The sequence below is a fragment of the Macaca nemestrina genome, chromosome 15 (genome assembly GCF_043159975.1).
Source record: "Macaca nemestrina isolate mMacNem1 chromosome 15, mMacNem.hap1, whole genome shotgun sequence".
Lineage (NCBI taxonomy): Eukaryota > Metazoa > Chordata > Mammalia > Primates > Cercopithecidae > Macaca > Macaca nemestrina.
The window spans coordinates 39,679,606-39,703,339 of NC_092139.1; the positions used below are offsets into that span (position 1 = coordinate 39,679,606).

General features: G+C 39.1%; 1 protein-coding gene across 5 annotated transcripts in view; it reads left to right on the forward strand.

Moving 5' to 3' along the window:
* Nucleotides 1-23,547, forward strand: part of LOC105481547 (cardiolipin synthase 1) — a 34,255-nt gene extending 10,708 nt beyond the window's left edge. For all 5 annotated transcript variants that reach the window (XM_011741199.3, XM_024792756.2, XM_011741200.3 and 2 more), the window contains exons 4-7: nucleotides 15,753-15,838; nucleotides 16,459-16,527; nucleotides 18,890-18,981; nucleotides 21,722-23,547. In XM_011741199.3, the coding sequence (XP_011739501.2) occupies nucleotides 15,753-15,838; nucleotides 16,459-16,527; nucleotides 18,890-18,981; nucleotides 21,722-21,806 (332 nt within the window). In that variant the 3' untranslated portion in view covers nucleotides 21,807-23,547. The remainder of the gene's footprint in view (nucleotides 1-15,752; nucleotides 15,839-16,458; nucleotides 16,528-18,889; nucleotides 18,982-21,721) is intronic.
* Nucleotides 23,548-23,734: the final 187 nt, after the last annotated feature.

Below are 23,734 nucleotides of genomic sequence, written 5' to 3' on the forward strand. Positions count from 1 at the left end.
TTGGACTAATGTTTACTTTTATGTGCTGCTTTGAAAGTTAGATTGAAGTGTGTATGTGATTAGGGTGTGTGTAAGTTTTCTTGCCTCGGCTGGTCTCGAACTTCTGGGCTCAAGCGATCCTCCCACCTCGGCCTCCCAAAGTGACTGGATTACAGGCTTGAATCACCTTGCTTGGCCCCTCCCATTTTTTCATAGTTACGTTGTATTTTGATGTATTATTTTACAAAGGTTGGCCAGTTATTTTGCTATTGAACATAGAAATTGTTTCCAGGTTTTTTGGAATTATGAATAACGTTGCTGTGAGTTTTACTTATATAATTGGTGTAGGTTGCTTTCCAAGCTGAGACTTCCCTTCACTGGCAATCTTAGAGTTTCCATTTTCTTTCTTCTGTATTGAGTCTATTTTTCCAGGCTCCCTTGTCTTCCTTTGCATTAAGTTACTCTGTAGAAGGATGGAGTGTGGCAGCCAGATTTTTAGAGGTCTTAAACATCTCAATGTCTGTATTTTGTCTTCCATACATGATTGACAGTTGAAGTAGACATTACCTTTTTTAATCTTTTTTCTTTCTTTTCTTTCTTTTTGAGACAGGGTCTCACTCTGTGACCCAGGCTGGAGTGCAGTGGCACAGTCTCAGCTCATTGCAGCCTTGACCTCCCAGCTCAAGCAATCCTCCCACTTCAGCCTCCCAAGAACTTACCACCACATGCACCACCATGCCTGACTAATTTTTCTATTTTTTGTAGAGAGAGGGTTTTGCCACGTTGCCCAGGCTGGAGGCATAATTTTTAAATTGCAGATGATTTTAATTTGGAATTGGGAAGACCCTCTTCCATAGACTTGGAGATTCCAACTTGCTATGGAGCAGTCTCTTATCATTCTGATACGTTTTCCTTTACATGTGATTGTGTTTTATATTGGAAAGCTTTTAGGATTTTAAGAAAATGTGATTCCTAATTGATGTTTTCTTTAAAAAGTTATCTCTCTTAATTCATTTTCTAATGCTTATATGGCTACCTAGTTATCCTAGCACATTTTATAGAAAAATAGGTATTTTCAGACTCAGAGCAAGGTCATTTCTAAATTGTTTTCTTCTCCATTGATTTGTCTGTCTTTGCATCAGTGGTGCCCTTCTTATTGCTTTGCTAAAAATCTTGCTATCTGGTAGAGCAAGTCCTTTCCACTTTGGATATTCTTAGCCCTTTCCATTTGTTATAAATTTTAGAATCAACTTTTCCAAGAATCAGCAATTTTCCAGAGAAAAATCTGTTCGGATTTTGATTGGGATTGCAATGAACTTATCTGTTTGGAGGAATTTGCATCTTTACAATTTTAAGTCTTCCAGTCCACAGACATGCTGTATCTACTCTATTTAGGTCTTCTTTAGTATCTGTCAAAGTTTTATAGTTCTCTCCAGAAAGATAATAAACATTTTTGTTAGACTTACTCCTAAGTACATGATAGTTCTTGGTGCTTTTATAAATGGTAGCTTTTAAATTTCATTTTCTGGCCAGGCACAATGGCTTACCCACCTTGTAAGCCAGCACTTTGTGGGGCTGAGGTAGGCGGAGATCAGGACTTCAAGAGTAGCCTGGCCAGCATGGCGAAACCCCATCTACTAAAAATACAAAAATTAGCCGTGTGTAGTGGCATGTGCCTGTAATCCCAGCTACTCAGGAGGGTGAGGCACGAGAATGTCTTGAACCTGGGAGGCAGAGGTTGCAATGAGCTAACATGTCTGCACTCCAGCCTGAGTGACAAAGTGAGACTCTGTCCTCAAAAAAAAAAAAAAAAAAAAAAAATTTATTTTCTGATAACTCCATGTTCATATGAAAAAGTCAGTACTATTTCTAATGTTGATTGTTGTGTCTAGTGAAACTTGCTAACTCGTATTCTAACAATATACATATAAATTCACTTGGATTTTTTACATGCTTAATTATGTCTTATATGTAATTAATGACAATGTATTTCTTCTTTTCCAATCCTTTTACTTTTTCTTTTACTTGCCTTACTGCATTGAGTGGTACAGTGTTGGCAAGGAGTAGTGTCAATGTCTTGTTCCCAATCTCATAGAAAAGCCTTTAGTGTTTCACTATTAAAGATGATGTTTGCTGTTGGTTTTTGTAAGTATCCTTTTTCAAGTTAAGACGTTCACTTCTGTTGGGAGTTTAAGAGTTTTTCTCACAATTGAGTACTGAATTTTTTTGTGTTTTTTGCAGAGATGCGGTTTTGCTATGTTGCTCATGCTGATCTTGAACTCTTGGCCTCCCAGAGTTCTGGGATTATAGGCATAAGCCACTACCCCTGGCCTGGATATAAATTTTGTCCAACTCCTTTTGTGTATTACTATGGTCGTATTGTTTTTCCCTTTAGCTGTTCATGTGTGGTGAATTACACATGTTAATGCTATATTAGTTCTAATGTTAAAACAACCTGCAATTCCTGTTATAAATCCAACATTGCCATGATATAGTATGAAAAAATTGCTGGATTTGTCTTGCTAATATTTTGTGGAAGATTTCAAATTTTAATTCATGAGATTGGCTTGGAATTCTTCATATATTCTTGTTAAGTTTTCATATCAGATTTATAATTAGCCTTATAAAATAAACTGGGAACTTTTTTTTTTCTTCCGTTCTTGGAAGATGTTTCATTATGAATATTTCTACTTAAAAGTTTGGTAGAATTTGTTAAAGCCATTGAGGCCTGGAGTTTTCTTTAGGGAAGAATTTTAAAATAGATAATTCATTTTCTTTAATTGTTAACGGGATGATTCAGCTTTAAAGTATATCTTTTTTTTTTTTTTAACCTTCAGCCAACTCACTCCATATTGTATCTTTTGACCAGTTTTTAAGTTGTGATATTTTTCTCAGAATTTGTCCATTTGATCTACATTATAAAAAATTTATCATATGGTATTTATGGTATCCTCATTAACTTTATTGACTTTCTACTCCTTGTGGAGCAGGGCTACCCCATAGGCAGTGTGCCCAGAATAGCTCTCATTAACCTTTTGATGTCTATAGGATATGTAGTAATGTCCTTCTTTTGCTCTTGATTATTTTTTATCCCTTTTTTTTTTTTAATCTTTTTTTGCCAGAGGTTTGTCAGTTTTATGAATCTTTAAAAAGAACCAAGTTTGGGTTTTGTCAAGCCTCTCTGATATGCTGTTTACTACTTCATTAAATCTTGCCGTTTTATTTTTTCTTCTTCAGGTTTTCTTTGCTGTTCCTTTTCTAATTTTTTTTTCTTTTCTTTTCTTTTTTTTTTTTTTTTTTTTTTGAGTGCAGTGGCCTGATCTCAGCTCACTGCAACCTCTGCCTTCTGGGTTCATGCTATTCTCCCGCCTCAGCCTCGTGAGTAGCTACGATTATAGTCCTGTGCCACCATACTCGGCTAGTTTTTTTGTATTTTTAGTAGAGATGGGGTTTCACCATGTTGGCCAGGCTGGCCTCAAACTCCTGACCTCAGGTGATCCTGAAGTGATCCTGACTTCAGGTGCCTCTGACTCTCAAAGTGCTGGGATTACAGGTGTGAGCCACCATGCCTGGCTCTAAATTCTTTTAATCGATTCTGTCTAGAAATAAAATGGAGATTCTTATGTAATTAAAAATTTTTAGTAGCTTTTTTAAAAAAGGAAACATGAAAATTGATATATTTTATGTAATCCACTATCAAAAATATTATCATTTTAACTTGTAATCAATAAATTAATGAGAATTTTTTCCTATCACACCTTCAAAGTCTAGTGTGTATTTTGAACTGTGCAGCTATAGGTGGCTGCTTGTTATTCAGCTTTTCTAAAGATTGCATATAAGACTATATATTTTCCGGCCGGGCGCGGTGGCTCAAGCCTGTAATCCCAGCACTTTGGGAGGCCGAGACAGGCAGATCACGAGGTCAGGAGATCAAGACCATCCTGGCTAACCCGGTGAAACCCCGTCTCTAGTAAAAAATACGAAAAAATAGCCGGGCGAGGTGGCAGGGGTCTGTAGTCCCAGCTACTCGGGAGGCTGAGGCAGGAGAATGGTGTAAACCCGGGAGGCGGAGCTTGCAGTGAGCCAAGATCCGGCCACTGCACTCCAGCCTGGGCGACAGAGCAAGACTCCGTTTCAAAAAAAAAAAAAAAAAAAAGACTATATATTTTCCTCTAATTACCACTTTCATTGCATCTCCTATGTTGGTTTTAGTGTGTCATTGTCCAGTATACAATATTTTCCTATTTCTATTATTATTCTTTCATTGACCTGTTAGGTTAAAAATAAATATATCTTAATTTGTTGCCATTTTGGGGGGGATTTTTTTAGTTATCTTTTTGTTACAGTTTCAATCGTAATAACCTTGTGTTCAGAGAACATGCTCTGTGATTTCAGCCTTTCAGCCCAGTACAGTCAGATTTTATAAATATTCCTTGAATACTTGAAATGAATGTATATTCTACAGTTCTTGGGTATGATGTTCTTCATAGGTCTATTAGATCAAGTTTTTAAGTCTTCTGTTTCTTCACTGAATGTTCTTTTGCTTTTGGTTTGTTCGGCAGTTAGAGTTTCCTACTGTGTGCCTAGTTTTCCAGTATTTGTCTTGTAGTTGTGATTTTGTTTTGTATCTTTTTTTTTTTTTTTTTTTGAGACGGAGTCTCGCTCTGTCCCTCAGGCTAGTGTGTAATGGCACCATCTCGGCTCACTGCAGCCTCCGTCACCTGGGTCCAAGCTATTCTCCTACCTCAGCCTCCTCACTAGCTGGAATTACAGGTGCATGCCACCATGCCCTGCTAATTTTTGTATTTTTAGTAGTGACGGGGTTTCACCATGTTGGCCACACTGGTCTTGAACTCCAGACCTCAAGTGACCTGCCCACCTCAGCCTCCCAAAGTGCTAGAATTACGGTTGTGAGCCTCCACACCTGGCCTGCTTTGTATGTCTTGAAGTGATGTTGTTAAAGTGAGTATGAATTAGAAATTGTTATGTCTTCTTGGTGAATTGAATGTTTTATTATGAAGTGACCCTCTATAGCTCTAGTAATGATTTTTACCTTAAAATATATTTTGTGGGCTATTACTTAAGCTCAGCTGGCTTGCTTTTGGTAGTGTTTGCATGATAAATATTTTACCTTCTACAGTTCTGCATCTTTTTAGATATCACTTGTAAATAACATATATTTATGTAAATATATATGTAAATAACATATTTAAAATAAAACCCATTTTCTCTTAACCCATATAGTCTTTTAACAGAAGCATTTAACCCATTAATATTTATTGTGATTGATAGATGTTTCATTCAGTCTTTTATTTTACTTGAAGTATTTTATTTGACACATATGTTTTGTCCTTTTTAGTATTTTTAAATTGTATTTTCTTTCACTCTACTAGTTTGAAAGTTTTACACGGTTTCCATTCAGTTTTCCTCCAAATTAAAACATTTATCTTTATAAAAATATGATCTTAATAATTCTGTACTCATTCTGGGCATGGGAGGCACCTTAGAATACTTGAACTCCAATTATTCTCTCAGCTTAGGTTACTGTTGTCATACTTTTATATGTTTCTTAAACTCACAGATATGTTTATATAATGTTCATTTAAATTTATCTTCGTATTTATTACTTTTTGTTAGTCTGTATTGTTTGATGTATTTCAGACCTCCCATCTGAGATCATTTTCCTTTTGTCTGAAGTATGTTCTTTTGGAATTCTTTTTAATGTAGGTTTACTGGTAAATTCTTTTTCTCTGAAAATGTTTTCATTTTGTCTTTATTCTTGAAGAATATTTTTGTTGTATATAGAATTCTAGGTTGGTGTTAGTTTTTCTTAGCATGTTTAAGATGTTACTCAGTCATCCTCTTCCATTGTTGATAATAAGAAATCAGCTGTTAATCCATTTTTTTTTTTCCAAGGCAAGGTCTCGCTCTGTCACCCAGGCTGGAGTGCAGTGGTATGATCTTAGCTCACTGCATTCTCTGCTTCCTGGGCTCAAGCAGTCCTCCTACCTCAGCCTCCTGAGTAGCTGGGACTACAGGTGTGTGCCCATCTCATTTTTATGTGGTTTTTAGAGATGGAGTTTCGCCTGTTGCCCAGGCTGAACTTTTGAGCTCAAGCAATCTACCCACCTTGGCCTTCCAAAGAGCTATGATTACAGGCAAGAGCCACTGCACCTGGCCGTATTGCTTTTTTTGAAGGCAATTTTGTTTTCTTGTGGCTGTTTTTAAGATTTTCTTTGTCTTTTGTTTTTCTCAGTTTCACAATAATATTTCTTGTTACAAGTTTCTTTTTTATTCTGCTTGGGATTTATTGGACTTTTAAGTCTGTGGATTATATCTTGAAGTTAGTGCTAGAAAATTCTCAGCCACAATCTCTTTAAATGTTGTTGTGTATTCTTTCTTTTCTTTTGGGACTGCAATATACCTATGTTAGACGTTCTCTCTGTATCCATTACATCTCAGTGGGTTTTTTCTGTGTTCGCTCATTTTATCTTTTTGAGCTCCATTCTGGCTGTACTAATAGGTTTACTATTTTTCATTTCATTACCTCTCTTTAACCGTGCCAAATCTATTTAATCTTAACTTCTATTGTATTCTCTAACTATAGAACTCCTATTTTATTCTTTTTTGGACTTGCTAAGTCATCTTTTATGGTTTTCAGTTCCATGCTGAAGTTTTCAATATTGACTTTTATCCCCTTGTATGTGCTAAGCTTAGTTGTTTTTATAGACTCTGGTGATTCAAAAATCTTACATCTTTTGGTAGTCTCTTTCATTTGTCCACTGTTTCTGTTGATTCTTACTCATGGTATTTTAATTATTTGTTATTTTTTTTTTTTTTTCTGTTTAGATACATTCTTTGAAAAATAATTTGGAGGAATATTTGATTCTTATGAACATGGCATTACTCACCAGAGAAGATTTTTTTGTTCTACCAGGTGCCTAGGAATGCTAACAGTCTGGGACCACATAGACCACCAGGTGATGAGACAATCCTGGGAGTCCTGTTTTACTTTGGGCCATCTTTTCTCCCAACCCTGTAGGAATAGTCATTCAGATCCTAGCTGCAAGCTAGGAGATGGTTTATCAGAGCCCAACCTCGAGGGCTCTGGGCTTTGGCTACTGTCACCCCATCATAACTGAGCTTCATGGATTGATTCTTTTCTTTCAGATTTTCTTTTAAAAATCTTTGTCTTTTTTTTTCTTCTGAAAGATTCCCCCAACATTACCATTCCCCCCTTCTGTTGACTTTTTTTGGCTCTCATTTTGAATTTTCAAGAGTTCATGTTCTCTATCTTCATTTAAAAAAAAAATTCTTATATCGTGGATGAATGTCATTCAGGATATCTATACATACATGCGCATACCTCATTTTTATTGCATTTCACTTTATTGCATTTTGCAAAGTGACATTTTTTACAAATTCAGAGTTTGGCAACCCTATGTCCACAAGTCTATCAGCACCATTTTTCTAACATATGTGCCCATTTTGCCTCTCTGTCACTTTTTTTTTTTTCTCCTGAGACAGGGTCTTGTTCTGTCACCCAGGCTGGAATGCAGTGGTATAATTATGCCTCACTGCGGCCTTGACCTCTTGGGCTCAAGGGATCCTCTTGTCTCAGTTTCTTGAGTAGCTGAGACTGCAGATGTGCGCCACCACACACCCAGCTAATTTTTAAATTTTTTATAGAGATGGGGTTTCCCTATGTTGCCCAAGCTGCTCTCGAACTCCTGGGCTTAAGTGATCCTCCCACCTCAGCCTTTCAAAATGCTGGGATTACAGGCATGAGCCACAGCACCTGGTCTCTGTCACATTATAATAATTCTGCCAATATTCCAGACTTTGTCATTATTAAATCTGTTATGGTGATCTGTGATCAGTGATCCCTGATGTTATTGTCTAATTGCTTTGGGATGCAGTGAACCCGTGAGAGTCATCCATGAGGGTTGGAATCAACTTTTTCCAAAATCCTGTTAATCAAGAGTGAACTTAATCGACTAATGTTGTGTATGTTCTGACTACTCCACCAATCTGTGGGTCCCCTATCTCTCTCCCTCTCCTCAGGCCTCCCTATTCTCTGAGACACAATAATATTGAGAATAGACCAATTAATAACCCTACAATGTGAAAGGAAGAGGTTACATGTCTCTCACTTTAAATCAAAAGCTAGAAATTATTAAGCTTAGTGAGGAGGGCATTTCAAAAGCTGAGAGAGGCTGAAAGCTAGGCCTCTTGTGCCAAATAGCTAGCCAAGTTGTGAATGCATAGGAAAAGTTCTTGAAAGAAATTAAAATTGTTACTCCAGTGAACACATAAATGTTAAGTAAGCAAAACAGCCTTATTGCTTATGGAAAGAAAGTCTGAATGGTCTGAATAGAAGATCAAGCCAGCCAAAACATGCCCTTAAGCCAATGCCTAATCTATAATAGATCAAGGCCCTAACTCTCTTCAATTCTGTGAAGGCACAGAGAGGTGAAGAAGTTGCAGCAGAAAAGTTGGAAGCTAGCTGACCTTGGTTTGTGCAGTTTAAGGAAAAAAGCCATCTCCATAACATGGAAGTGCAAGGTGAAGCAGCAAGCACTAGTGGGGAAGCTGCAGCAAGTTATCCAGAAAATCTGGCTAATGATGAGGGTGGATACGGTAAACAACAGATTTTCAATGGAGACAAAACACCCTTCTATTGGAAGAAGATGCCATCTAAAGCTTTTATAGCTAGAGAGAGGTCAGTGCATGGGCTTCAAAGAACAGGCTGATTCTCTTGCTAGAGGCCAATGAAGCCAGTGAGTTTAAGTTGAAGCCAGTGCTCATTATCATTCTGAATATGGTAGGGCCCTTAGGCATTATGCTAAATCTATTCTACCTGTGCTCTAGAAATGGAATAGCAAAGCATGAATGACAGCATATGTTTATAACATGATGTACTGAATATTTTAAGCCTACAGTTGAGACCTACTGCTCAGAAAAAAAAGATTCAGTTTAAAATGTTACTACTCATTGACAACACACCTGGTCACCCAAGAGCTCTGATGGAGATAAACAAGAAAATTAATGTTGTTTTCATACCTACTGACACATCCATTCTTCAGTCCTTGTTATTTTGACTTTCAAGTCTTATTATTTAAGAAATACATTCCCCAAGGCTGTAGGTGCCATAGATAGTGATTCCTCTGATGGATCTGGGCAAAGTAAATTGAAAACCTTCTAGAAAGGATTCACCATTCTAGATGCCATTAAGAATATTGATGATTCTTGGGAGAAAGTCAAAATATCACCATTAACTGGATTTTTGGAAGAAGTTGATTCCAACCCACATGGATGATTTGAGGGGTTCAAGACCAGTGGAGGAAGTCACTGCAGATGTGGTAGAAATAGCAAGATAGCTAGAATTAGAGTGGAGCCTGAGGATGAGTGAATTGCTACAATCTCATGATAAAAATTTCCTGAGTTGCTTCTTAAAGAGGTTTTTAGAGATGAAATATACTTCTGGTGAAGATGTTGTGAACAAAGGATTTAAAATATTACACAGACTTAGTGGATAAGGCTGCTGCAGGACTTGGGAGAATTAACTTCAACTTTTTTTTTTGAGACAGAGTCTTGCTCTGTCACCCAGGCTGGAGTGCAGTGGCATGATCTCGGCTCACTGCAAGGTCCGCCTCCTGGGTTCATGCCATTCTCCTGCCTCAGCCTCCCGAATACCTGGGACTACAGGCGCCCACCACCACGCCCGGCTAATTTTTTTGTATTTTTAGTAGAGACGGGATTTCACCATGTTAGCTAGGGTGGTCTCGATCTCCTGACCTCGTGATCCACCCTCCTTGGCCTCCCAAAGTGCTAGGATTATAGGTGTGAGCCACTGCGCCCGGCCTTAACTTCAATTTTGAAGGAAGTTCTGTGGGCAAAATGCTATCAAATAGCATTGCATGGTACAGATAAATCTTTTGTGAAAGGCAGAGTCAATTTATGTGGCAAACTTGATTGTTGTCTTATTTTAAGAAATTGCCACAGCCACCCCAGCTTTCAGCAACCACCACTCTGATCAGTCAGCAGCTGTCAACACTGAGGTAAGACCCTCTACTAGCAAAAAGATTATGACTCATTAAAGGCTCAGATGATCATTAGCATGATTTAGCAGTAAAGTATTTTTAAATTAAGGTGTGTGTGTTTGTGTGTGTGTGTGTGGGTGTGTGTGTGTATATATATATATTTAGTGCTACTACCGTACACAAAATGGATTGTAGTGTAGACATAACTTTCATGTGCACTGGGAAACTGAAAAATTCGTGCGACTCACTTTACTGCAGTATTAGCTTTGTTGCAGTGGTCTGGAACAGAGCCTTCAATATCTCTGAGGTATACTTTATTTATTTATTTATTTATTTATTTATTTTTAATAAAACCTCTGTATTGGCTCTCTTTCCTTCAGATTCTAGTTTTTGTTTGTTTTGGCCTCTCTTTTATGGTGGAGACTTTATTGAAATGTGTGGTGATCCTTGGCTGCTAACTTATATTTGAATGAGGCATGAAAAGTTCATTGGGAGCTCACTAGGCACTGGGGTGCAGGGCCTGAATTCTCAGTATCTTTAAGCCTATTCTGTAGATCCTAGCTCTCCATCTGCTGCTTGGGAATTATAAAGGCCTTCCCACCAGGGTTTTGGGAGCTAAGCTGTGGGAGGAGGCTGGGGTCTCATTGTTCAGTATGTAGACCTTCGCTTGATCCCTACTGCACTCCAGTGCCCCTTGGTTCACAGAGTAACGTGGAGTGGGGGTTGGTAACTTTTCCTGCAAAGGAACAGATAATAAATATTTCCTGCTTTGTGGGTAATGTGATCTCTGTCACAACCACTCAGCTTTGCTATTGTAGCGTGAAAGCAGCCATAGAAAATATATAGATGAGTGAATGTGAATGAATTCCAATAAAATTTTACTTATGGACACTGGAAATTTATTTTATTTTATTTATTTATTTTTGAGACAGAGTCTTGCTCTGTCGCCTAGGCTGGCTTGCAGTGGCACTGTCTCGGCTCACTGCAACCCCCGCCTCCCAGGTTCAAGTGATTCTCCTGCTTCATTTTCGCGAGTACCTGGGATTACAGCCACCCACCACCATGCCCAGCTAATTGTTTGTATTTTTAGTAGAGGCAGGGTTTTACTATGTTGACCAGGCTGGTCTCGAACTCCTGACCTCAGGTGATTCACCTGCCTCGGCCTCCCAAAGCGCTGGGATTACAGGCATGGGTCACCATGCCTGTTTTTTTGTTTGTTTTTGTTTTTCGTTTGTTTGTTTTTTAGACAGGGTCTCGCTCTGTCACTTAGGCTGGAATGCAGTGGCACAATCTTGGCTCACTACAACCTCTGCCTCCCAGTCACTTTCAAGAAGTGATTCTTGTGCTTCAACCTCCTGAGTAGCTGGGATTACAGGCATGCACCACAAGGCCCAGCTAATTTTTGTGTTTTTAGTAGAGATGGGGTTTTGCCATGTTGGCCAGGCTGGTCTTAAACTCTTGGCCTCAAGTGATCCGCCTGTCTCAGCCTCCCAAAGTGCTAGGATTATAGGCGTGAGCCACCCCGCCCAGCCTAGAAATTGAATTTCATAGCATTTTCATGTGTCTTGAAATACTGGTCTTCTGACTTTTTTCCCCCAACCATTAAAAAATGTAAAAATCACTCTTAGCCACAGCCCTAGCAGTAAGGTGTTAGGGAAGGCTTGGGGCAGGGATCTGACTGCTCTTTATATGGACTTCTTGAGTTTCTCTTGTGGAGTTGCTTCTCGTGGGAATTCCTTTCTGAAGAACTTAGGTTTCAGCTCTTCCCACCTTATTACTAATAAGCTTGGTTAAAACTTTGAAATCTGTCTCCTCTACTCATTCTCTTTGTGTTTTTATATCCTTTCATTTCTTTACTGTCATTTTAGGAGAGTTTTGGAAAGTAGAATGATGCATGTATGCAGTCTTGCATGTTCCTACTTTTATGCTGCATTTTTTAAAAGTCACATCTACCTTCATTTTAATACCTTTGTTTCTCTAAGAGTAAGAAATATCTTCTGCAGGATTGGAGGTCAAGAAACTTTTTGCTTTCCTTTTTTGCTAGAATAATAAATCATTCTGCTATTCTTTTTGGTCTTTTTTGGGAGGGGGAGAAGGATGAAAACAAATTCTTTGGCTTATATGTTGATTAGAGAGTGGAAGGCAAATCCAAGTTAATTTCTACTTAGATTTATGTCCACTGAACTTAGGTCTGCGTGTATTTGTTCTGCCATGTTTTTGTATTATTATATTGTTTCTGATTTACCGTATGTTAAATTATTATTTCTGGCTTAAGTCAATTTCTAGAATATTCTGTTAAATTTATTGTTTTCAGTGTAAAAACCTATGGTGTAGATGTTAACCATTTTTAAGATGTAAACGATTTTATGAAATATTTCCCTTTAATGCTAATAAAACTTGACCGTGATGTCTGGCTTTGTGGGCTATGTGATCTCTGTCACAGCTACTCAGCTCTGCTGTTGTAGTGTGAAAGCAGCCACAGAAAATATTTAAATTAGTGAGTATAGAATGTGTTCTAATAACATTTTACTTACAGACACTGGAAATATCGTTGCAAAATTACCCATGTTTCAGAGTTAGCAAGTAGGGAGAAAAAACCTGGAGAAATCCTTGACACATTTTACACTGTCCTACCCATCACTTTCTTACTCTAGTAGGCAAAATGAAAGCTGTTTTAACTGTAGAAGAGAAGAGGAGGCCAAGAGGGAAAGCCAGGAAATAGGATAAAATTTTTTAACCACAGTAGGAGCCTGTATCTTTCAGTTGGCTGAGGCCTTCGAGACCATCTGGTGTAGAAACGTTCCAGCCTCGCTGTGCATAGGAGTCACCCAGAGGAGAGCTTTCACCCGGAAGAGAGCTTTCATCTGGGCTTTGACTGAACTCTCTCAAAGTGACTTTTGGATGGGCAGTCAGTTTGGGGAACCCTTGTTTTTTTGTTTTTTTGTTTTTTTTTAATAGGTCTTTCCCCTACCAGATGGTTACAGATGGTAAACTGAGTCCAGAGATGCTAATTGTTAGGTCACACTGTTGGGTTGGAGCCTAATGCGCTGCACCAAGCATAGTCTGAATTCCATAGGCCTGCATTCCTGGTTGAATGCAATCTTGCATGTTCTTCCATGCATACACAGATTTTAATTTGCATGGATTTGCTGCTTTTTTTTTTTTTTTTTTTTTTTTTTTTTTGGAGACAGAGTTTCGCTCTTGTTGCCCAGGCTGGAGTGCAATGGCACGATCTTGGCTCGCTGCAACCTCCGCCTCCTGGGTTCAAGTGCTTCTCCTGCCTCAGACTCCTGAGTAGCTGGGATTACAGGCATGCGCCACCACGCCTGGCTAATTTTGTATTTTTAGTAGAGATGGGGCTTCTCCTTGTTGGTCAGGTTGGTCTCGAACTCCTGACCTCAGGTGATCTGCCCACCTCGGCCTCCCAAAGTGCTGGGATTACAGGCGTGAGCCACCGCACAGGTTTGCTGCATTTTGAAAGTATGATTGTTGTTAGATTTTGCCAGCTAATGATTGCTACAGAAAAGTTTGTTTTACAGGCACAAAAATGTTCCTAAAAATTATGACTTACTGTTGTTTTTTTTTTTTTTTTTTTGAGACGGAGTCTCACTCTGTCCCCCTTGCTGGAGTGCAGTGGCCGGATCTCAGCTCACTGCAAGCTCCGCCTCCCGGGTTCAGGCCATTCTCCTGCCTCAGCCTCCCGAGTAGCTGGGACTACAGGCGCCCGCCACCTCGCCCGGCTAGTTTTTTTGTATTTTTTAGTAGAGACGGGGTTTCACTGTGTTAGCCAGGATGGTCTCGATCTCCTGACCTCGTGATCCACCCGTCTCGGCCTCCCAAAGTGCTGGGATTACAGGCTTGAGCCACCGCTCCCGGCGGACTTACTGTTTTTATGCTTGGCTCATATAGCCATATCTTGTTTGCTCCAAATGCTATGACTTGAGGGGATAAGCACTTTTTCTTTGGAATAGTGTTATCCATCAAGGACTCGGCCAAGGATCAACACTTACATCATAGCTATAACCAGCAGAGATTTAAATTTTAAATCTGTAATTAATTAGAGATTTTCTTCAAATTGCAGAGCCAGTTGAATGTCAAAACTGGAGAGGACCATAAGTACAGCCTCCAATAATTCATAAAAGATTTGTCTGAAAGTATTACGGAAGGGATATTCATGATCCTTTTTATTTTTATCTTTATTTATTTGAAATAGTTTGAATAGTGTTTGAACCGAGTGAACTCAGGGTTTTTTTCCCACCCTTTTTAAAAATAATTTTTTTCTTATAAAAGATATATTCGGCCAGGCGCGGTGGCTCAAGCCTGTAATCCCAGCACTTTGGGAGGCCGAGACGGGCGGATCACGAGGTCGGGAGATCGAGACCATCCTGGCTAACACGGTGAAACCCCGTCTCTACTAAAAAAATACAAAAAACTAGCCGGGCGAGGTGGCGGGCGCCTGTAGTCCCAGCTACTCGGGAGGCTGAGGCAGGAGAATGGCGGGAACCCGGGAGGCGGAGCTTGCAGTGAGCTGAGATCCGGCCACTGCACTCCAGCCTGGGAGACAGAGCGAGACTCCGTCTCAAAAAAAAAAAAAAAAAAAAAAAGATATATTCACAGTTAAAAACTTTCTGTGGTGCAGAAGGATATAAAGTGAAGCAAGTTCTTTGCCATCTCATTCCCATTCAATAAGGAAATAGGGGTTCCCTAGGTATTTATTTGAAGATATCCTCCTGTTGGCTATGGCTCTGGGACCATAGTATAAAATCTGAGGAATGATGACGGAACTATTGACAAGTTGAATTCATTGAATGGACAAGGAGAAAAACAGCAATCCCTAGGAAGGAACTGGCTGGATAAGTATAAAATATTTCAGGCTGGGCACGGTGGCTCATGCATGTAATCCTTGCATTTTGGGAGGCTGAGGCGGGCAGATCGCTTGAACTCAGGAGTTTTAGACCAGCTGGGATAACATGGTGAAATCCCTTCTCTACCAAAAAAAAAAAAAATTCGGCATGGTGGCATGTACCTGTGTTCCCAGCTACTTGGGAGGGTGAGGTGAGAGGATTGCCTTGAGCCCAGGAGGTCAAGGCTGCAGTGAGTCGTTACCGTGCCACTGCACTCCAGCCTAGGCAACAAAGCAAGGCCCTGTCAAAAAAAAACAAAACAAATACAAAAAAAATTCTGTTTCTCTACTAGTTGCACATAACAGCAAATTTTACTCTTCAGAGAATAGTCTAAAATGCAGAACAAGCAATCAAAGCTCCTGAGATTCCAGAAGAGTTTGAGGCCTCCCACATCCTTCGCCACCCCTTTATCATCTCTTTCCCTGTAATTCTGAGTATGGTGATCTTTTTTTCAAATGTACAGAGCTAAGAAGTAGCAAAGGAGGAGAGAGTGCTGAGTACAGCTGATGCTGACAACTTCAGACCAATAGCTTAAAAACATGCAAGAAAAAAACATAATCGGATGAGAAGATCGGCATACTGAAACGCAGATACAGACTTCAAAGTTATAGTCTGTACTTCACTTTGTTTTGAGGGCGGGTTAAAGAAGAATATAAAAATCAGTAGTTTGCTATAGGGAACCCTAAACCATCAATAGGTGTTCATTATAAAACTATTTGTGAAAACAGCAGTTTGTGGTAAGGCTGAATGACATGTTATTGTATTCATAATATATGTTAGTAATTTTCAGAATCCCAGTTAAAATTATTTTATGTTTGATTTTCAGTTCCGCTTACTTATATGATCATTTCAAGAGATGTAATGTTGATTGCTGCTGTTTTTTATGTCAGATACCGAACTCTTCCAACACCAGTGAGTTTGTTTCCAAAAAGTATTCTTTTAGCATTGTATATGATTTAAGGAAAAAACAAAAAGATATTTTTTAAAGTCAACCTCTTTTCAATTGATGGCACGTGAAACCCAGACCAGCCAGCCCATATCCCTAGAAGCAAATTCTTTAAAGGTGTTTCACGTAGGTCCGAGACATATTGTCTAACCTCTACCATGGATAGTCTAGAATTGGTTTTAAAAATCACAGTTGTATGAACATGGAACGATTTGTTTGCATATTTATTCATGAGCTCTATAAATATTTGAGCACAGACGTGTGGCAATTAACCTCTTTTGGCTCCCAGTCTACTGAAAATAGAGCGGTATTTTGTTCATTTTATTTTTTAATTCAAAAAAGAAAATAGTGAATAAGAGAATTTTGAGTTTAGTAAAATTTTATAAAGCAACTTTATAGGTATTGTGTTTGAATTTTACAGCAATTGAGAAATCTATAAATTTTTTAAAACTCAATTTTCAGTATATATTGAATGTATGATTTATAAAATTATGTTGTTACCTGACTATAATAACAAAATGTCTATTTTAAATTAAAATGTCTATTTTAAACAATAAATTAATTATCTTTTTTGGTCCTCTGCCAGCGAACACTTGCCAAGTATTTCAATCCTTGCTATGCCACAGCTAGGTTAAAACCAACATTCATCAGCAAGGTAAGAGAATGCAATGTTCTTTTAAGTTATCCCTTTGTAAATTTTTATTATACGGGATATAAACCTCAGTCAAGAACAGCTGAAAATGAGACAAATTTAAATGCATAGAGTATAGAGGCTAGAGAGTGGCGTTAGGCAGGCAACTTTAACCCAGTTCTTTTGTCCTCCATTTTTTTTGGATCGTCCTTTACATGTTGTGCCTTGAGTTGGTGGTCTAAGAATTTAAGCTCTGAATGAGGTAATTGGGCCACTGTTCAGGTAAAGGGAATTGAAATGTAGTTGTTCCTTTTTTTTTTTTTTTGAGACAAGGTCTTACTTTGTTGCCCAGGCTGGTATGGAACTCCTGGCTTCAAGCAGTCCTCCTGCCTTGGGCTCCCAAATTATTGGGATTACAGGAGTGAGCCACCAAGCTTGGCTGTAATTGCTTCTTGATTGAGTTTCACAGATTATGAAGAGTCCCTTGTGGTTTCACTTCCCTCCTCCCTGTGGTGAAAACACCAAATGGCCGTTCATTTTCAGGATTGACAGTTAAGTGGAAAGGCGTAGGAGAGTAGGAAAAAGTTTTGTTCACTGATAAACAACTGCTACTCTTAGTTGTCCATTCTGTTTTCCTGAGCATTCAGGACAGTAAGTATATGCCAGTCTGCACACAAAAAGGATACTGTTAATGCCTCTCAAACCATATTTGTTTTTCTAGTAGTTTTGATAAGTTTTCTCTGTTCATTCTTTTGTCCCATATTTAATGTCAAGGATTTAACAAGTTAAGAATGCCCATCCTTTTTGGGAGAGAAGGGTAGTGGCTTTTATACAGAACTCCCTGGGGTGGACTTTTACCTACATGCATAGGGTTTGGGTTTTTTTGTTGTTTTTTGTTTGTTTGTTTGGCTTCAAGTGACTTGTATTTATATTGTATTTGAGTGTAGCACTACATGGAAAGTGGCTTAAAGAGGTACAGGGACAAGTGCCTTAAACCCTTATAGGAAGTCCTTCAGATAAAATTTATTTTTTATTTTATTTTATTTTATTTTATTTTATTGTATTGTATTGTATTGTATTTTTAAGATGGATTTTTTGCTCTTGTTGCCCAGGCTGGAGTGCAATGATGCGATCTCGGCTCACTGCAGTCTCCACCTGCCGGGTTCAAGCAATTCTCCTGCCTCAATCTCCCAAGTAGCTGCGATTACAGGCGTGCGCCACCATGCCCAGCTAATTTTTTTGTATTCTTTAGTAGAGATGGGGTTTCACCATGTTGGTCAGGCTGGTCTCAAACTCCTAACCTCAGGTGATCCACCCACCTCGGCCTCCCAAAGTGCTGGGATTACAGGCGTGAGCCACTGCGCCCGGCTATTATTTTTTAAAATGAAGTGTCATTTGGCTGGAGAACGGGTGATAGAACAGAGGTGCTTGTCTGCTTCACTCCTGTTTTCATACTTTACAGACTCTTCCATGGAATGCTTCTCATGATGATAGAGGGAGTGTCCAGTGTGTTTCTTGTTCTATTTTCTTTTCTCCCCAGTGCTGTCTTTTAGTGTAGGGAAGCCTACTCATTTCCTCCTTTAGAGAGGTTCTTTTATGGAGATGAGAGCTTTGTCTTTGAAATAGGGTCTTGCTCTGTCCGCCCAGCCTTGAGCGCAGTGACGCAATCATAGCTCACTGCAGCCTTGACTTCCCAGGCTCAAAATATCCTCCCACATCAGCCTCCCAAGTAGCTGAGAGTACAGGTGCACGCCACCATGCTTGACTGGTTTTTAACTAGCTGGTCTTGAACTCCTGTGCTCAAGTAGTCCTTCTGCCTCAGCCTCCAAAAGTGTTGGGATTGCAGGCATGAACTACTGCATCTGTCCTGAGATGCGTGCATTTTAATTTTCTAACCTCACAAGGTTTGACAGGTAGGCAAGAAAGGAACATCAGATAAGGCCCTAGGAAATCTAGGTTCCAGCTTTGGTTCTGTTGTCTGCTGTGACTGCAGGCAAGTCACCTAACTCCTTACTCTTTTACCCATGAGGAGGTAGCCTAGTTATTTTCATATTCTATTTTAATGGGCAGTTGGAAAAAAGGCAAATAATTTTGTAACATTTTTGAGTTGCTGTGGGAATTCAAGGTAGTGATATTTTCTGACAGTTGTCATTACTCTCACTCTTAAGGGCAGCTGTGCAGACAGATGGGTCAGTTAGCGAAGTTGACCCTTTTGTGTGTGCTCACCTGTGAATGCAAGCTTCTTGGGCAGGGACAGTGTAGATGAACCGCAAGCATGCTGAGGGTATGTCATGTTATAGTGTGATGGGCTGTGCTTTTGTCTTGAACGCTTGAAATAGGATCCAGTTAGCACTATTCACTTAGAACTCTTTCTTTTTTTATTTAGGTAAATACAGCAGTCCAATTAATCTTGGTGGCAGCTTCTTTGGCAGCTCCAGTTTTCAACTATGCTGACAGCATTTATCTTCAGATACTGTGGTAAGCTAAATTTAGAATCACTGTCTTAGAATGTCAACAGAATGACTTATTGTGATAGCCCTAGAATGACCTTGTTCTTACAGCATTTATCGAGCACTGACTGGATAAAGCTGTGGCTATATTTTGTGATTGATACCATTGTTAAGACACTTCCTGTGAAGTATGAGATGTAGAAGTTAGCTTTCATACAAATTAAAAGGGATAAACGGTACTGATAATGTGTTAGGGTTTTGGAGGAAGAGATAACTTCATAGGAATAAGAGGGACGGTTTCAGGGAGGAGGTGGTGTTTGATGCATGAAGTATAGGTGGATTGTGTAGGACTCAGAGGAGGCCACTAGGTGAAAGACAGGGCCTAAGCCAAGAGACAGAGTGTTGGAGAGAGGGTAGGGAAGCTGAGTCCAGCCTGTTGAAAGGGTGGTTGTAGGAGGGAAAACTGGAGAAAGGAGTTTGAATTTTATTATACTAATTGCTTATTTATCATCTTAAAAGTGTGTCAAATTCATGCTTTCAGAGTTCAAAATATGTCACATTGATATTGGAGTATTATATTTTGGCACAATTTTAACTAGAATTAAAATTATCTTGCTTGGTACAGTCTGGACCAGAAAGTGGTGACTAATCACAGTCAGTTAAGCCAGGCAAGCTTTTAAAAAATGACAACTACTCTAAACTTTTTAATTTAAAATATTTAAGTGTACATTTATCCCAATTCATCTTATACCTTCTGATATAGGATGAAGACTTTTTGAATGTAGGTCCATCAGTGGGAGTTTTTTCTTTCTTGGATAAACTACATCCATAATACAACCTCTCTAATTTTCATTTTCTACTTCTTTAAGGTGATGCAAGAACTTAAAACATTTACAAAGCAGTCTAAGAACTGTTTAGATTTTTTCCCTAGTCTTTTCACAATCATCTTGCCTATTTATTTTGACAGTACTTTTTTTCCCTAGGTACCCATGAAAACAGAGACAGTATTTTTTTTTGATCAAGTCACCTTTATTGAGTCTTTTGTAAAGCATCCAATGTAGTTTTCAGAAATAGCAATTTAAAAAAAATTTTTTTTGTTTTTTTTTTTTGGAGACAGGGTCTTGCTCTGTCACCCAGGCTGTAGTGTAGTGGCATGATCATAGCTCACAGTAACCTTGAATTGCTGGCCTCAAGTGATCCTCCCACTTCAGCCTCCTGAGTAACTGGGATTACAGGCATATGCCACCACACCTAGCTATTTTGGTTTTTTTTTTAATTTAATTAATTTTCTTTTTCTTTTTTTTTTTGAGACGGGTTCTCACTCTGTTGCCCAGGCTGGAGTGCAATGGCCTGATCTTAGCTCACTGCAACCTCTACCTCACGGGTTCAAGTCATTCTCCCACCTCAACTTCCTGAGTAGCTGGGATTACAGGCACCCACCACCATACCTGGCCAATTTTTATATAGTAGAGGCAGGATTTCACCATGTTGGTCAGGCCGATCTCGCACTCCTGGCCTCGATCCACCTGCCTCGGCCTCAAAGTGCTAGGATTACAGGTGTGAGCCACTGCGCCCAGCCACTAATTTTTTATATTATTATTTTTTGTAGAAACAGGGTCTCACTATGTTGCCCAAGCTGGTCTCAAACTCTTGGCTTCGAGCAATCCTCCTGCCTCAGCCTCCCAAAGTGGTAGGATTATAGTCATGAGCCTCTGCGTCCAGCTAGAAATAGCAATTTTTCTAACACATAGATTTCATTGGTTTATGAATTTAGTATATCAAAGTGGCATGAACAGATTCAAGATCCAACAAAAGGGAATCTTGATTCTGCCTCACCTAATAAAAGCAGAAGTGCGTGAGTGCACTAAAAAGTAATCTCCTAGCTGTGGGCATTCAGCATGCCACGGGCATCAGTTGATGTCATTTCAAGGAGAATCCAGTTAAGGGTAATTTGGTAAAGAAAGCTGAAATTTATTTAAAATTACTCAGATAACTTTAGAATTCTCAAAAGCTACAGGAAATAGAGTCTGGTACCCTGAGCAGCATGGAGCAGTAGAAGGAGCATGTGGGCTTTAGAGCTGAAACCAAGTCAGGCTCAAACATAGTTCTTTGATAAGCCCTGAGCAAGTTATCCGGGTCTTCCATTTCCCCCTTCTGGAGGATGAGTTTGTTGTAAGAATAAAATGAGAATGTAAGACACCTAGAGGATGCCTGAGTAAAAAATGACAGTTGCTAGTAGTATTTATTTGTAGGGCTCATTACCTAGAATAATTTTGTTTGACATTACTAATTAAAATGAAGTCTTAAAGAAAAGCAGTGTATTTAGACTCTTGTAGTTAAGAAAAATTACACCACAGAGCCCTTTTTACTTTTTTTTTTTTTTTAGACGGAGTCTCGCTCTGTCGCCCAGGCTGGAGTGCAGTGGCACATCTTGGCTGACTGCAGGCTCTGCCTCCCGGTTCACGCCATTCTCCTGCCTCAGCCTCCTGTGTAGCTGAGACTAGAGGAGCCCGCCACCACGCCCGGCTAATTTTTTGTATTTTTTTAGTAGAGATGGGGTTTCACCGTATTAGCCAGGATGGTCTCTATCTCCTGACCTCGTGATCCGCTCGCCTTGGCCTCCCAAAGTGCTGGGATTACAGGCGTGAGCCACTGCACCCAGCCTTTTTGCTTTTTAAATAGATCTTTTGCATGTATTCATTATGATTCCCATTGCTACTGTTTTTTAGACTTGACAACTAAATTTTATTTCTTTTCTTCCATAAAAGGTGTTTTACAGCTTTCACCACAGCTGCATCAGCTTACAGTTACTATCATTATGGTCGGAAGACTGTTCAGGTGATAAAAGACTGATGAAAGCCATCTATCACCGTTAGTAAGGAAGCAGTATACATCAATGGGAACAGGGCCCGTGGAAATCTACAGGAGTTTCCCTATTTTGGTGTTCAGCTTGAAAAAGGACTTGTCAGAACCAACCATGTCATCAAAATTTAAGTAATGTGCATTGAAAATAAGGTTGATCATGGGAATATGCAGAATTTCCAATGTATTTTTAAATACAAATAAAACTATAATTTAGAATTTTTAATCTTAGGTTTCTTGATTAATTTATAAGAGATCAATTATTGTCAGTCTTTTTTATATGTTTTCTACAAACATAGTCCAGAGCATGGGCAGAGTTGACACCTCTCTTAAGTGAAATTTGGATTGCTCACAAAGCACTAGGAAATGTCATGGGGTTCAAATATATATCCTACACAACTGGGCGATACATTTTTGTTTGATTTTTAGGTCTGTGTATACATTAACAGTTCATGTAGTTAATACCTGATCATTTGGGATAATGAAAGTGAAGTTAGTTGTAGATGAAGTAAAGTTAGAGATTTAAAATGCAGTAAGTTTTTAAGATAATAATCAAACAGAATAGAAGGTATGAAGTTCATTTTCGGTAGTCTTCCAACCTCTCAGGTGCCTAATAATTTATGTATGAGGATAACAGGTAACAAAGATAGTCGAGATACGAGAACATGTCTATTAGTCTTTGCGTCTAAAAGGCAGTGAGTTACATTCCTGCCTTCCACTGTGTTTCTGACATAGCAATGTTTGATATTGGAACCTGGATTCATGTATTATGTAAATAATATCAAGCTGTATATTTTTCAAAGGTTTTTTAAACTTTGGAGACTCTTCTTTTGTTAAGAAGTTAAAGGAATAAAAGAGCTGGAAAAAAAATTGTACCTTCAACTCGGGTTGTTCCATATAACATACTTATTCTCTGCTGTTACGTAAGTTTTCCAGTTCACAAAGTCCATTCATGTACATCACTTACACTTAAATTGTAAAAATAATTAGTCTGATCATCTGACTTTAAAAGAGTCTTGCTACAAATACATCATATTTAGGAGAATGCGGGATATGGGGCATGGGAGAAGACGACAGTCCAGGGGTAACCGGTTGTTGCTGCTTAACAGTAGAGGCCTATTGTTGCCCATTGTCCCTGGTTTTAATCCAAGCCTATTACAGAATACTGCAGTGAGATTATCCATTCTCAGCCTATTGAGCTGCATTAAATTAGAATGGGAGGCTGTAAGTAAAACTCATGCCTCTTGGCCAGGCATTCTGCACCAGTGTGTCCCTCTGTGGCTTGCTGGTCCTGGCTTCTTTGTTCTCAGACCGGCGGCTGAACTGCACTTGGCTTGGAGCATACTGAAGCCTGCAGCCAGGGACAACACCATTGAATCAGATGGAGGGGGTTGAAAAGGCAGAGAAGGGGGCATGTGGCTGGCTATTCTTGCTCTCTGGAGAACAGCTTCATTGTTAGTAGTAAGGCTGAAGGTGGACTTCCCACTGCTGAACCACCCAAGAGGCACACTGAGTGAGTCTCTGCATTAGTAATGGGTGAGCCTCATAAGAATAATGTTTTAAAAAGGGAGGACTTGAAGTAGCTATGGGAAAATTTAGAACTTTGCACCTTGCTATGCTTATTTATGGTTTAATGTTGATGCCATTTGGAGTGACTTAGGGCTTGGACCCATAATCTTTTTATTATTAAGGTCTCAATCTGGCTCTCGTTAATAAACTTTTTCCACTTCAACCGTTAGAAAAATGATCCAAGTCTCCTCAGGCTTTTGGATACTGAATTGTTATAAAACACATCAATTCTGCCAGTTTATAAAACATTGGAATTGTATTTAGACATGTCTGAGTACATACTTGTTTATAGACTCAAAACATGATGAAAATTCATTTCAGTGTCTTCACAGAATAGGCTTAACCTTGAC